This window comes from Coturnix japonica, chromosome 5 (assembly GCF_054131305.1).
Source record: "Coturnix japonica strain WE chromosome 5, WE-NBRP24, whole genome shotgun sequence".
NCBI classification, from domain to species: Eukaryota; Metazoa; Chordata; class Aves; order Galliformes; family Phasianidae; genus Coturnix; species Coturnix japonica.
The window spans coordinates 37,588,313-37,602,128 of NC_140667.1; the positions used below are offsets into that span (position 1 = coordinate 37,588,313).

Here is a 13,816-nt window from a genome sequence, read left to right on the forward strand (position 1 = left end):
GCAACTTCCCTTTGATGATCCTCCCTGCTGTAAATAAACAAAAATAAATAAATGACAGCCTTCTTGAGGCCATCCTTTGGAAGAGCAAGTATTACTTTAACAAAGATCAATGTGCTGACATTTTCTAGAGTTGAAAGGAGATTCACATCTCTAGAACTTTTGGAGCTGCATCAGACTCTTAGGATAATATGGGCACACAGAAAGGATTCAGGAGGTCTTAGAGACAAAGGAACATGCAGCAGAGCAAGAAGACACTCTTTCCTTGCTCTGACAGTTGTTTTCTCAGGCACCAGTTATTAAAGGAAAGGAAACACTTTCTGAATATGTAGAAGGATTTAGTGGTCTGAGGTGTTCATTCCTGAAGCCCAAATACTTAACATGCTCAGGCCAAGGAAAGAAAGAAGCAGCTCCAGGTCATTGTATTTTACCCTAAGAATATTTTGACAAACACACTTCAGAAAGTCAACCTGCACTGTCCTATCAAGTAGATCAGGTGAGGCAACAAAACATTCACTTAGAAAGCATCAGGATGTGCAGACAGTCCCCATAAGTTTTAAAGAAGGCAGTTGTTTGAGATCCAGTTATTGCTCTGTCAGATGGATCACAGAAACAGCTGTGAATTCCCCTCAGAGAGCAGACCAGGATCCTGAACCAGAGCTTTCAAGAAAGATTCAGGACATTGAACTTTTGGCTCTTTGTTCTCACAGAGATCTCATGCAAAACTCTGCCCTCAGAGTGATGTGACAATACAAGTTAACTCATGATGCAAGCAGAAAAAAACCCAAATTGTTCAAAAACAAAGTCTTAAAAAGTTGGGAAAGTTATTATTGATTTTATTACTGTTATTTAGAGTTTTCTAGAGCTGAACTTTGTATACATGAAGTACAATCACAATGTATATGACAGTAGAACTCCCACATTCATTGCACCGGCATTGAATTCATGAATACCATTTGCATCCCTCTTCATGAGGGAACAAAACTGATATTGCCCTCATCCATGCAGAAAAAGCAAAGCAAGATTCATGGATTTCTCCATAAACTGAAAATCAAGTTAGGGGATCTTCTTAATGAGATAATGGATTGGAGCAATTCAAGACAGAGCCATATCCTTCTCCATTTTATTCATTGGCTTAAAAAGAGACAGTGGGCACAACCCAAAACTCAGGAAATTACATCTAAATATGAGAAAAACATATCTTCTTAGTATGCAAGTGTTCAAACACAGAATGGCCAGAGAGGTTTAGGAGCCCCCATCCTTGGACAATAGTTGAAAATGCAGCTGGGCATAACATAGAATAATCTGCTCCAGTTCTGAATGTGGAGTTGGGACAAGTGACTTCCAAACGCCTCTTTCATAGGATCACTTGGGTTGGAAAAGACCTTAAGATCATCAAGTCCAACTACAACCTTGGAATGCACTGCCCAGGGAGGTGGTGGAGTCACCAACCATGGGAGTGTTCAAGAAACGCTTGGATGTGGTGCTGAGGAATATGATTTAGCCTGGAAGTATTGGTAATGGTTGGACTAGATGATCTTCTAGGCCTTTTCCAACCTTGATAATTCTGTGATTCATACAACCCTCCACTAAACCATGTCTCTGAGCACCACAATCAAACAGTTCTTAAACACATCCAGGGATGGAGACTCAACCACCTCCCTGGGGAGCCTCTTCCAGCACTTAAGAACTCTTTCTGTAAAGAAGTGTTTCCTGATATCCAACCTAAACTTACCCTGGGGCAACTTGAGAACACGCAATTTCAACATTTCTGCAGTGCCACAAGCCTGCTTTGAACTTCATACTTCCAGCTCAAATGTGTTACTTTTAGTAGGTAGTGATCTCCATTAGGAGAAGAGGCACATGCTTAACTTTCTAGAACACATTGTTTCATCATAGCTTTACTTAGCAGTGATACATTGTTCCATATACTTGTCTATTCCGGCTGAAGCCTCCCTATGTATTTGTATATGCATGTGAGTATTCAGCTGTAACCCAGATTCAGCCTTCTAAGAAATCACAATGTCATACTCCCTACCTAGCAGGCCATGAAATACCCAGTAATGGGGATCTCACATAGCTCAAACTATTTCTGAACTTGCTGCACTCTTGAATGTTACTCAGAACATCCACACTGAAATCTCAGCAGCAAAGCAGTATCTTTGTTTTGGACTCCTGTTCTAGCTCATATCCCCATATCAATGGGAAAAACCAGCAGTGAGATTAGGTAGACACATTCAGAATCTTTTATTAATATCTTAAAGTTACACTTACTCTCATTACATTTTTATTTTTAATAAATCTTACCTAGAAATAAAAAAATATATATAACAAAAGTTCTATTTGCTGTCCTTACCAGACTATATGGTCACACATTTAGTGAGATGACACCCTTGCATTCTTGCCAGTATAATGAAATATTTCAGCCTTCCTTTCACTATTTTGAAATTCAGGTTGGTTACAGGGCTTACCGAGCATAGAATTCCTGCTCAGCATGGGTCTCAGTAAGTTATTCAGTCGTGTATGAAAGTAGTAACTCCCCAGTCTATGATTAAAATCAAAGTCTGGGTTACTGACAAAAACAAGACAGCTTAATCTATAATAAATGAAGAACAGCAACATCTATGAACCAGTTTACCCATAATCACACCACCTGAAGATAATCCCTGCTCTTTTTAGAGACCAAATAGTTGACAGATGCTGCCTGCAGCATCAAAAGCTTCTAATGATACATTCTTCAAGACTGGGGCATCAGTGTCCTGGGCAAAAATGAGAATGCCTCCAAGAGTGGCTGCTAACATCTATCTGCTCAGCAGCTGCCCAGATACTTTTGGTGGATATCTTGGCACATATGGCACATACAAAGTTACCAAATATCAGGAACTCACACCTTCAGCACTGAGACAGGCAGGAACCACCCACCTAAACCAAAACACAAATTGGATGATGCCATAACCCAAATGACCAGAAACTTTGTATGCAAGTAGCGAGGCTACAGACCTCTGCAACAGCTGGTTTCAGTTCAAGAATAAGTTAGATATCTACTGGGAGGGCTGAGAATTGGCCAGTTTCCATCCACAAATACAAAAAGTCACTGCAGTTCAACCCACGAATGTTCTCGGAATCTGTTTGCTACAGCCTTAGAAAAGGTCAAATGGAAGGTGCTCAAAAAATAGTCATGCTGTGATCACTCCGGCTGTTTTAACTGGGAAGGTTACTCTGTGTTGTGACAGACAGCTGGGACACACAGACAGTGAGAGTCTGATCTGTATCCACATTTAAGCATTTGTGGAATTTATGTGCTTGGATGAAGCACAACAGGAATTCGAGAGATGGAGCAGCTGCATTACAGGGAGATACTCTTTCCCTTAATTCAAAGGCATGTAAGACCAAGGGGGATGTAAACAATTATGAAATCACAAGAGTGGTGGAGAAAGTAAGAGCAGAACTGTTACTTATTAAACACTTCAGTACTGAAAGTAGGGACACTCATTCAGAATATAGTAAAAAAAAAAAAGAGTTTAAAATAAACAAAAATAACTTTCCTTTACAGATAGAGGAAGTAATGAATCTTTAAAATTTGCGAACACATGAGATTAAGCAGACCAATAATATCATCAGGTAGAAAAGAGCAGACTATATAAAAATTAACAACTGTTCCAGAGCACCTAATAGGCATGAGTGTACCTCCTTATGATCCCAAATCCAGTGATACTGGGATAGAAGAAAGCACAATAGGAAACAGGATCATGTCATAGCTATATACAATATTGTTTGCTGTTATCAAGGGCAGATACACTAGTCTAGATGGGCCATATGTTCAGCTCAGCAAGGCACTTCTATAGTGTCTTTATACTTGAAGACATGGCTCAGGAAAGGTCCTCTTCCCCAAAGGAAAAGCAGCTCACATCATTTTACCTGTAATTAGTGTCATATTTGAAAATGCACATAAAAATCAAAAAGCAATAGCACAAATTCTGAAGTTTCACTGCCCGCTACAGCACAGAAGCTAAATTCACAATGGTTTCTATTTTTGGGGGAAAAAAAAACCTCTTTTCCTATTGTCCCCTGTGCAGTCCCTATCCATAGGACTCCCTGCTGTACAGAAATTAGTCCCTGTTGTGATTGTGACTTCCCCACATAACTTCCATCCAAATAAGCTTGCCTTAGCATCACAAAGGAGGTATTCCAACAATGACCTACCAGTGAGAAGTCCATTCCTGTCCTCATTGTTTGAGAGTAAAGTTTTAAGGCCAAAAATATATTGCTGTTATTCAAATACATGCTGACCTCCTCTGAGCACAACAGACTTCACCTGTTTCCTCCCTCCTCCTTCAGACCCCACAGCTGTGACAGACATGTTACTAAAACACACAGCACATGTGCCACACAGGATTTCATTCTCCTTTTTCTTCACCCCTGAAGAACTGAAAGGAAACAAAGCTAGGTAGCAGCCATCTGGATGCATTCAAGCCTCTACCAAAGATGCACGAGACCTGACAGAGTTGACATTGTTACTTCTTCTGTTGTGTATTAAATGCCACACAAAACCTTATGGAGCACAGGATTTACTACACTAATTATTGGGACACAAACTTACCCAACTCCATTCTGTGATGGATGGGCAGGGTGATTTCAGAACATGCTTGTGACTCCCTGGGAAGAGAGAGTAGAGAGTAACTCTGTCTGAACACAGTGGAGCTCATTCCATTCTCAAGTATTAGGAAACATCTGTTTCCATTCTTTCTGAAGGAAGCCAAGCCAGTGAATAACACAACACTTATTGTAATAGATTTAGAAAATATGTCCATACACAACCTCATTTCATGGCACCTCAGATATAACTCGCAATTATATTGTTACACACCACAAGAAGCCAAGCACTGCCTCTGAGCAATAGAGGCTTTATCTAGCTCATGCTTCAATGGAAATTGGACAGCTGGAATCTGTCCATAAATATTTGGCATCAGGATTAGTTTCATTGGTTCACTAGCCTAGAAATCCAGACCTTGGAAACTAACAAGAAAGAATCTACTAAAGCCACCAATTTCCTCCACATGGCATTATATAGGCATAATCCATCCCATACCATTAGGCAGAACCTATTTGACAAGGCTACTGAGCTGCAAGCCTTGGCAGTAGTCAAACTCGATTCTCAGCATCAAACTCATGTCTAAATTTCAAGTATAATAAAATGTGAGTCAGAAGTTACTAGGAATTGCTTTCGTTTACATTGTACTCAGGAAAAAATATATACATTTCACTATGAGCCACTAGATGTCACCCTTCCCATTTTTTCCCATGCCTATGACACAATATTTTTACCTCACCCAAAACTGCTAAGTAATCATTCTAAAGAGAAGTTCGCAAATAGAATCGTTAGAGTTGGAAAAGATCACTAAGGTCACCTAGTCCAACTGTCAGGCCATCACCACCATACCACCAACACATCCCCAAGTAACAGAAGCAAGCAGCCACACTGCTGCCCATCTCTCCACCCTGCATCCCTGTGGATGGCATTACAGTGATGGAAGGGACGGCCAAATTCAGCCCTATTTTCTCATTTTTACCCTTGCTCTTCCTGCTTATGCTTCACCCATTAAAACCACACCAAGAGCTAGAGCCCACGCAACAGCAAACACCCATTCAACAGCTCCAGCAAAGGGCAGATAATTAAATGTATCTAAATTTATGGATGCAGAGAAAGCAGACATTTTCCAAATCCTGGTTCACATAAATATTCAGCTTGTTACTGGAAAACAAATGATCAAACACAGCACAAGGCCCACCCAAATGTATACATCCTTATGAATATCAGGAAAACATTTAGTGTTCAAACACTCACAGGTTAAGGCACTTCAGAGCTGAACCACCTTCAGCAAGAAAGGGGAAAAGTATAATGTCCACAGTTATAGGTACAGATTTATCAATGCTTCAATTTCCAGTTTCAACTCTACAAAATTAACAATTTGGGTAGAAAAGAACACCCCTTGAGCATCTGTACAGTCTACTACATCCCCAGAATAGAGACAATCAGGCCCTGCAAAGTGTTGGTTCTACAATTATTCCCTCAGTAAACTTGTCAGTTTGGGCTGTATCTTTCTGAAGATACTAAAGCTAAAAAAACAACATCAATGAGGAACCAGTGCTCCTTGGGCTACACCTTAGTTCTCACATAAACCCAATCCTACCTCCAAGACCCATCATAGCAAATTCTCTCCTCTGCATGAATATAGATGGCACTGTGCAGCCCAGGCATGTCCAGCCTACACCATGTGCAGCCCTGCCCAGCATGCAGGGCAGCCACCTCTCACCTTGCTTCATCATAGAGTGACAACTTCAATATATTATTAGCACATTCGTAAGTGGAATATATATAGTTGTAACTGAATAATCAAGAAATCTGATCATGTCTCCTTAATGGACTTTTATCAGACCTAAGGGAAAGGGCTGCTCTGAAAGTAATGCCTCCTATTATGTTATGCTGTCCCACAACAGCAGATGCCAGTGGTAGAGCAGTAGAGGCTGAACCTTCCCACCAGTATTCTGTTACATGTTGTTGCCACACAACAGATGGCAGCAAATCAGCAGTCTGACAAAAATGGTGTCTGACATGGAAGTATAGATGAAATAAAGGGGAGGAACTGAATTTCTCCATGAAGAAAAAATATGCACCCATTAACAGTCATTGACACTCATCGAACATTTATGAAGACTAAACAGTGGATGTGAACACAGTGATGCACCAGGTGATGTGTTTTGGAAGCAATAACCAGTCATCCCTGCTGGTGCAGATTGTGATGTGTCATGCAGGCTTTTGTTCATGGCTGGTGAAAAACTATAGCTAATGGTGGCGGCTCTGTTGAAAAAAGTTTTCTGTAGTGAGAATTTGCTCAAATTTGCTCTATTAAATCATGTTACTGTGCTCTTTGTATCTGATGCAGTTTCCATGGAAATAAAGGAGGCATTACTTTTGGAGCAATCTACCCAGACAATTCCTCTTCACTCAGAATGGCCCAGGCAAGACAAGAGTTTGGACACTCATGATGTATCATCAACAGCATTGAACACAACTACAGAAGACACAGTGCATTAGTAAATGTCTAAGTACCACTGCCAGAAGCAAAATAGGGTAATAATGAATAACTGCATTTAAATTATTTAAGGACAGGGCTGGACTTCTCGTATTCTGATTGGAATTCTCTTCAAGTGACTTTACATATGTTGCTTTCTGGTCCTACCTTAACATCCTAATGTTCCAGCTTCCTCCTCTAAGCAAGGAGACATACAATGGGAAGCAGGAAAAAAAAAATGCATTGGTAAAATAAAAGTAGAGCTGTATGTTAGGCAGTTCTCATATTAGAAAGAGCACTTTCTTTTCCTAAGGCCTATGTGTTGTGTTTTTGGGAAGTAAACTAGAGAAAGAAGCCAGGTTCCACTTACAAATAATCACTTCCCAATTCTGCTGCTCTGCATGAATCTGGTTAATTTTAAGTCTTCAAAACTCACTGTTCTTTTAACAAGCAGGAAGAACACACTAAGCTCAAGTAAGCACAAACTACAACACCAGTGCAGCCCCCTTGGCTCTTATGCCATGCCTGAAGAGCTTGAAGAAAGAAATGCTGTGACTCCTATGACACTTTTCAAAGAGTTTTGAACACCTTGAACTGGAATCGTCAGGAACACACTGAAGCTTCATCCACTCCTACTGCCTCATATTCCCCCATGTCTGTCAAGATGGGGGAGTATGTTGTAGTGAATGTCAAACATTGTGTAAGTGCTTTCACACTGCACACAGAACCAAAAAGTAACACCATCTTCACATTCTTGACAGTTTACAAGTTTGGTATAACAGGATTACAAATACATTAGTAACTATGGGGGGGAAAACTATATCAATATCCAGGAGAGTTACACTATTAGGAACGCACTATTTCTGAACCACCTCAGTTCCCAAAAGACATTACTAGCATTGCTTTAACAAACTCCATAATGTATAACCATTTTTTGTTTATGACATGCAGAGCCAACCAAAGCATCCCTGTCAAAACTCCAGTGAAAGCAAGATGGAAGTTTGAGCCAGAAAGACTTCTAACAGTAAAAAACAACATAAGCATTCCCTTAGTCTAATTCCAAGTAATTCTTTCCAGTCCTCAAGATTCATCTTGTTTATAGGCATTATCACATTTCCCAAAACACATCACAAAGATGTCTTTCCAGATGCACAGAATCTTCATTCACTTACAATTTATGCAGCCTACAAACAAAAGAAGGCTGTCTTGTGGCTTAGGAGAAAACCCACATTAAGTCTCTGCTCTAGTCTTCCCATATGGTCTTGAACAAGTCACTCAGGACAGGTCTACACTTCACAGCAGGAAGCAATGCAGAACTCATTCCCAAGCAGGGGATGCACATGGCATAGCAGTGCTGTACCAGCATGGGGCAGAGGCAGCACCAGTAAATTCAGATATCATTGTAGGGAGGTGGCTCTAAACCAGTTGGCTCGTTGCACTGTATGAGTTGTTTTAGGTCAGTGATAAACCAGCTCAGGTGTCTTTTCACCTACTGTAAAAATCACATGCTTAGCTTCTCTATTTCATTTTGCCTTTAACAGAATTGGAAGAAAAGCATTTTTCCATTTTGAAAGGACATGAGAAAACAGGAGAAACATGGAGACAGCACAGTAACAGAAAGGAGGGAACGGCACAGATCTTTGAAGCCCCTGTAGCACTTAAAAGGATCTCTGCTGCATTAACGTCATCCCAGGGTTCAAGAAAAGAAGTCATCTACTGCCACTGAACCACACGATTTAAACTGATAATACCAAGGATCAACCTGGAGACAGAAAACTGCCGGGAATCAATTTGACTAAGTAATTAGAATTAATTTAAAGAATACTGAGGAAACATCTTTGTACTCAGGAAATGCAAGTTAATTGAAAATCTGCTGAAGAACAGCAAATTTCTGTTAAGAAGGTTACCGTAGTTCAGGGAAGATTTTCTGGTCAAACCAAAAGGGAAAAACATAAATTCTAGAATGTTTTTGTGATCTGCAGAGACAAAGGTAAGATAGACTTAAATTCAAAATGCCTGTATAATGAGTTGGCTCAGAAATACTGAGCCTTACAGCTCCAATTAAGCCCCTGACCTACCAACTCTTCTGGATTATAAACAGGAGGGAAATCAACTTTTTGCAAGGGTAGACAGCAGCAGGACAAGAGGAAATGGTTTTCAGCTCAACAAGGGAAGGTTTAGATTGGATATCAGGTTAAGTTCTTCAGAGAGAGCAGAGAGGTGATAACACAGGCTGCCCAGAGAGGTAATGGATGCTTTGTCCCTGTCCAAGGCCCTGGGCAGCCTGGTCTAGTACCAGATCTGGAGGTTGGTGGCCCTGTCTGTGGTAGGGGGTTGGAACTCAGTGATACTTGGGCTCTCGAGTCCAAGCCATTCTATGACTCATTCCATGATTCAGAGAACAACACTCTTTCCTTTCCCAACTAAATAAGATACTTTAAACCTGTTACTTTTCCAAGTTCAGATTCCTTCCACTGAAATTTGATTACAAACCATTTCAGTATATGGTCTTTCTCTGATGGAAATAGTTGACCTTAAGTATCTGCTCTTAACATTCTTTCACTGGGCACCTGAGTATTGTGGGGCTTTTCCTGTTTCCCATCAGGATGAATTAACCTTCAAGGCGTCAGTGCTGCACACAACTCACAGTTCTAGCTTCTGGTCTCACACCCTGCCTCTAAGCTGGGGTGGCACAGAGCAAGCTAGATGATAGGCTGTTTGCTTCTGTGTTCCAACCCTGAAATGCCATAGCTAAGCTCTCTTTATGTCCCTCTCATCAAGCAGGGTTATTATTAAGAACAAAAGAGAAACTCCAAATGAAACGACTTGTAAAGTTCTCATTATCATGTACAATCCTTGCTTCATTCCAGCCTGCCTCCTTAAGTGCCAAGGCAGGACCACGCATGGCTGATGTATTCACAGTCTGACAGATGGGACAGGAAACGCTGTGTGACAGTGTGCTGGTTATGCGACACAGCAAGGCCAGTCAATTATGTGATAACTGAACTGACCAATGATAAAGGAAGATTAATGCACAAGTTTCACAAATATTTACAGACATTTGAATAGTTGATTGGATCCAAGTCTCCTCTCTCTTAGATCTGATCTACACAGAGAAAGCAGTCATTATGACTGCACCTGAGCAGGACAGTGTGTGCAGTCATTGGGTCAGCCACTGATTAAGCCATTCTCAGCTGCCCACAAAGTAGGTCTGTTCTGGCTCTGTTACAACAACTGCTCAGACCAACCACAGGTCACTTCAACTTCACAGGCAAATAGTAGCAGCTTTGCTGTTATCTTTAGAGATACTTCTGATTAGACCTGTGGAAAGAGCAGAATTAAGGGCAAAGGTGGAATTTCTGCTCTGGGCAAAGATCTACTGCATCACTGTCACACTGCTTGGCAGTTTGCTTCTAAGGGTGTTCTGTACAGCAGACAATTCAAGTGCAATAGACAAAGATATTTGTATAATCATGCTAAAAACAGTACAGTTGCAAGCTGGAGAAAACTAAAAACAGTAAGGGAAACACAAACAGAAAACAGCATAAAATGTGATTTAGAACTCTCCACCTTTTTTCAAAAGTAGCTTAAAAAAACCAAATCAAATGCTTAAAAAAAGATGCTCACATAATGAGTTAAAAAAAAAAAACAACAAAAAACCCAACACCTTCAATTAAGCCTCTCTGCTCTGATGCTCCACCCTGACATGTGCCACTTCTCTCATGTAAGTGGGATGGAACCTAGGAGGCTATTTGTACAAGCAAGGTTCATTCATGGAAGTGAGTTTAGCTTACTACACCATCAAGAAAACCCTTCAAATCAGCAAAAACTGTCCCCACCTGCAGCAGAGGTGGCCAATGCATTAGGCCACTATTTTCAGTCAGTGAAGAAAGGGTCATGAAGGGATTTTAAATGGTCATAAGTTCTTCTCCTTCCCCCCAAATGCAAGATCAACTCTAAATACTGATTGAAAGCCAACAAACAATGCCTTGCAGACACCATATTATGCTGAAGCTATTTTTTCCTGTCTTTCATTGATCTTACAGGAAATAAGATCATACATTCATACAACATAAGTACAATGAATCCAAATTAATACCATACACCATTGTTTTGCATAGAAAATCTGCTACTAAAAAGCTAAGCAGGTTTCCTCCCCATCCCACTACTGAGCTCAATATTCTGCTAACCCACCAGGCCAAGGCCACCCCAGACTCCATGCGACATCCTTCCCACCCCACCCAGACACCACTGGACCAAGGCAACCAGCAAAGCTCACTTCCAGCCTCCCACTCCTCATGTCCTCTCACAGCAGCCAGTAGGAGAGTCAAGCCTAGAAGAAAATATGGATCTGCAGGAATGGCCTACAGATTTACTACAAGGGCAAGGGAACCTGTGGTACATGTGGCACACATCTCAGAAGAGCTCTCATCAAGTACATTGCAGGCTCTCGGGTGCAATTTGGGAGCCTGAAGTGACTCCAACAAGTGGAAAGCAATGGCCAAGTTCTGAAAAATTAGTTCAGCCAACCTATAGGTGCCTTTGAAACAAGCACTACTAATGCATACAGAATAAATGTAAAAACAAACAAACAAACAAAAAACACTGCAGGAAATTGCAGCTTTGGAGATAAATCAGCCCTGGGAAATAAATTAAGATGGTGGTTTGCCACAAGAGTCTGAAGTCACTGTCTCTGGTATCTTTCAGACATACAGAAAGGGAACAAAACAGATACAAAAAAGGAACCAAGCAGCACAGAGTCCATGCTCTGAGCAACACAGTGTTGTATCATAAAATCTTTTAAGCTGAAATGAACCCTTAAAGACCATCTGGCCCAACTCCCTGCAGTGAACAGGGGCACCCACAGCTCAATCAGGTTGCTCAGAGCCTGGTGATCCTGGGATGGGGCATCCACCCTCAGGGCAGCACTACCTTTATTATAATCATCTTCCTTATATCCAATATAAATCTCCTGATCTAGTTTGAAACTAGTTCCCCTTCTATCACAACAGATCCTGCTCAGAAGTCTATCCCCTTACTTCTCATAGCACACCTTTAGATGCTGACAGGCTGCATCCAGGCTCCACCAGAGCCTTCCCTTCTCCAGGCTGAAAAGCCCCAGCTCTCTGATCCTGTCCTGATAGGGCAGGTGTTCCATCCTTTGGATCATTTTTTTGTGGCCCTTCTCTGCACTCCAACAGGTCCAGGTTTCTCCTGTACTGAGGACTCCAGACATGTGCATGTTACTCAGGTGAGGCCTCAACAGCATAGAGTAGAGGGATGGGATCACCTTCCTCACCCTGCACTTCTTTTGACGCAGCCCAGGATACAGGTGGCCTTTGAGCTGCAAGGACACAATGCGCTGACTCAAGCCCACCTTCCCAACCACCAGTAATGCCAAGTCTTTCTCAACAGGGCTGTGCTCCATTCTTACATCCCCCAGCTTGTAACGATAGTGGGAGTTGCCACAACTCAGGTGCAAGACTTTGCACTTTGATTTGTTGAGCCTCATGAGGTCCACCTGGGCCCACAGCTCAGGCCTGTCTGGGTTTCCTAAACTGCTCTCAGTTGCAATTCACAGAGAGCACCTGCACTCTTTCTCTACAGAAGGCAGGTAAAACAAAGCTTTCTGTTCCCATTATTTTAACAAAATCAAGTGTTCTTCTGGTCCCACATTGTTATGGCCACAGTAATCTGCTCCCAGAAATGAGAAACGCCCATCACACAGCCTGTATCACAAGTAACAGCATCTACAGACAAGAGAACACCAGCTGCAAGACATGGCAGCCATTTCTCTACCCTCTCCATCACCTCACTCAAGTCCACCTGGCACAAATCAGCTCATTAGCACAGCTGTGCTGAGCTTCCAGCTGAACTAAGTGCACCACTCTGATACTACCTGCGAAATACTGACCTGCTGCCGCAACACTATTTACATGAGAATCAGAGATGAACGCCGCCCATTAAATACCCCAGAACGGCAAACAGTCCTCTAACCAAACTTATTCCTCCAATTAAAGGTACATTTCAAGGCATTAAAGACACAAGGACTGTGTTGTGCTTCTATTACCACACAGGAAAGAGCAATTCTTCAATGTCACAAATGTTAAGTGATTTAAAGAAACTTCAGATGAGATCTTTTGTTTCATAGAGAGATTTTTTTCTCTCTTGTAAGCACTTATTTGCACTTAAGTCTGACAGAGGGAAAAGCAACGTGCATTGCTAACCATTAACTACTAATGAAGTTCAAAACCCAGATCCTCGCTTCTATGGAGAGCTGTGCTTAAGTATCACCATGGGAAGCAGAGCAGCTCCTACAGAAGCACTTCAAAGCTTTGCAGCATCCTTTCCCCAATGCTGTTAGTGGCAGCACATCTGCCACCCTACAAAGGTGTTACCCCAACGTACAGCCCTGCACGACCAGCTTCTGGGCCTGTGGTAGGAGAAGAGTAAGGGGAAGGCAGGACTGAGGAACGGGCACGGCAGGGTATGATCTATCACGACACTTCACTCCGGGTGCGAACAGCGGCCGACCGTCACCCCACCGCCCCGTTCTTTCTCTCTACCTGCCGGTTCCATCCCGCTGTCCTCGCTCTGCTCAGCAACTCGCGACATCCACCAGCCGAGGCCGCCCCACGCGACGACCGTTAACCAGCCCGTGCCACGCGCCGCCCCTTTTATTCATCCCGTGCCCGCTGTGCCCCCGCCCCCTCCCTGACCACGCCCGTTTTCGCGGCCCCTCCCCC

At 42.2% G+C, this 13,816-nt stretch overlaps 1 protein-coding gene across 9 annotated transcripts in view; it reads right to left on the reverse strand.

Moving 5' to 3' along the window:
- LOC107315106 (uncharacterized) overlaps positions 1 to 13,799 on the reverse strand; it is a 149,059-nt gene extending 135,260 nt beyond the window's left edge. For 3 of the 9 annotated variants that reach the window (XR_014946721.1, XR_014946720.1, XM_085549245.1), the window contains exon 1: positions 13,637 to 13,799. Coding sequence is in view for 3 of the 9 variants with exons in the window: in XM_085549245.1 (XP_085405371.1) it covers positions 13,637 to 13,685 (49 nt within the window). In the remaining 6 variants the exon portion in view is untranslated. The other 6 variants (XR_014946723.1, XR_014946722.1, XR_014946724.1 and 3 more) reach the window with 6 other exon arrangements.
- Positions 13,800 to 13,816: the final 17 nt, after the last annotated feature.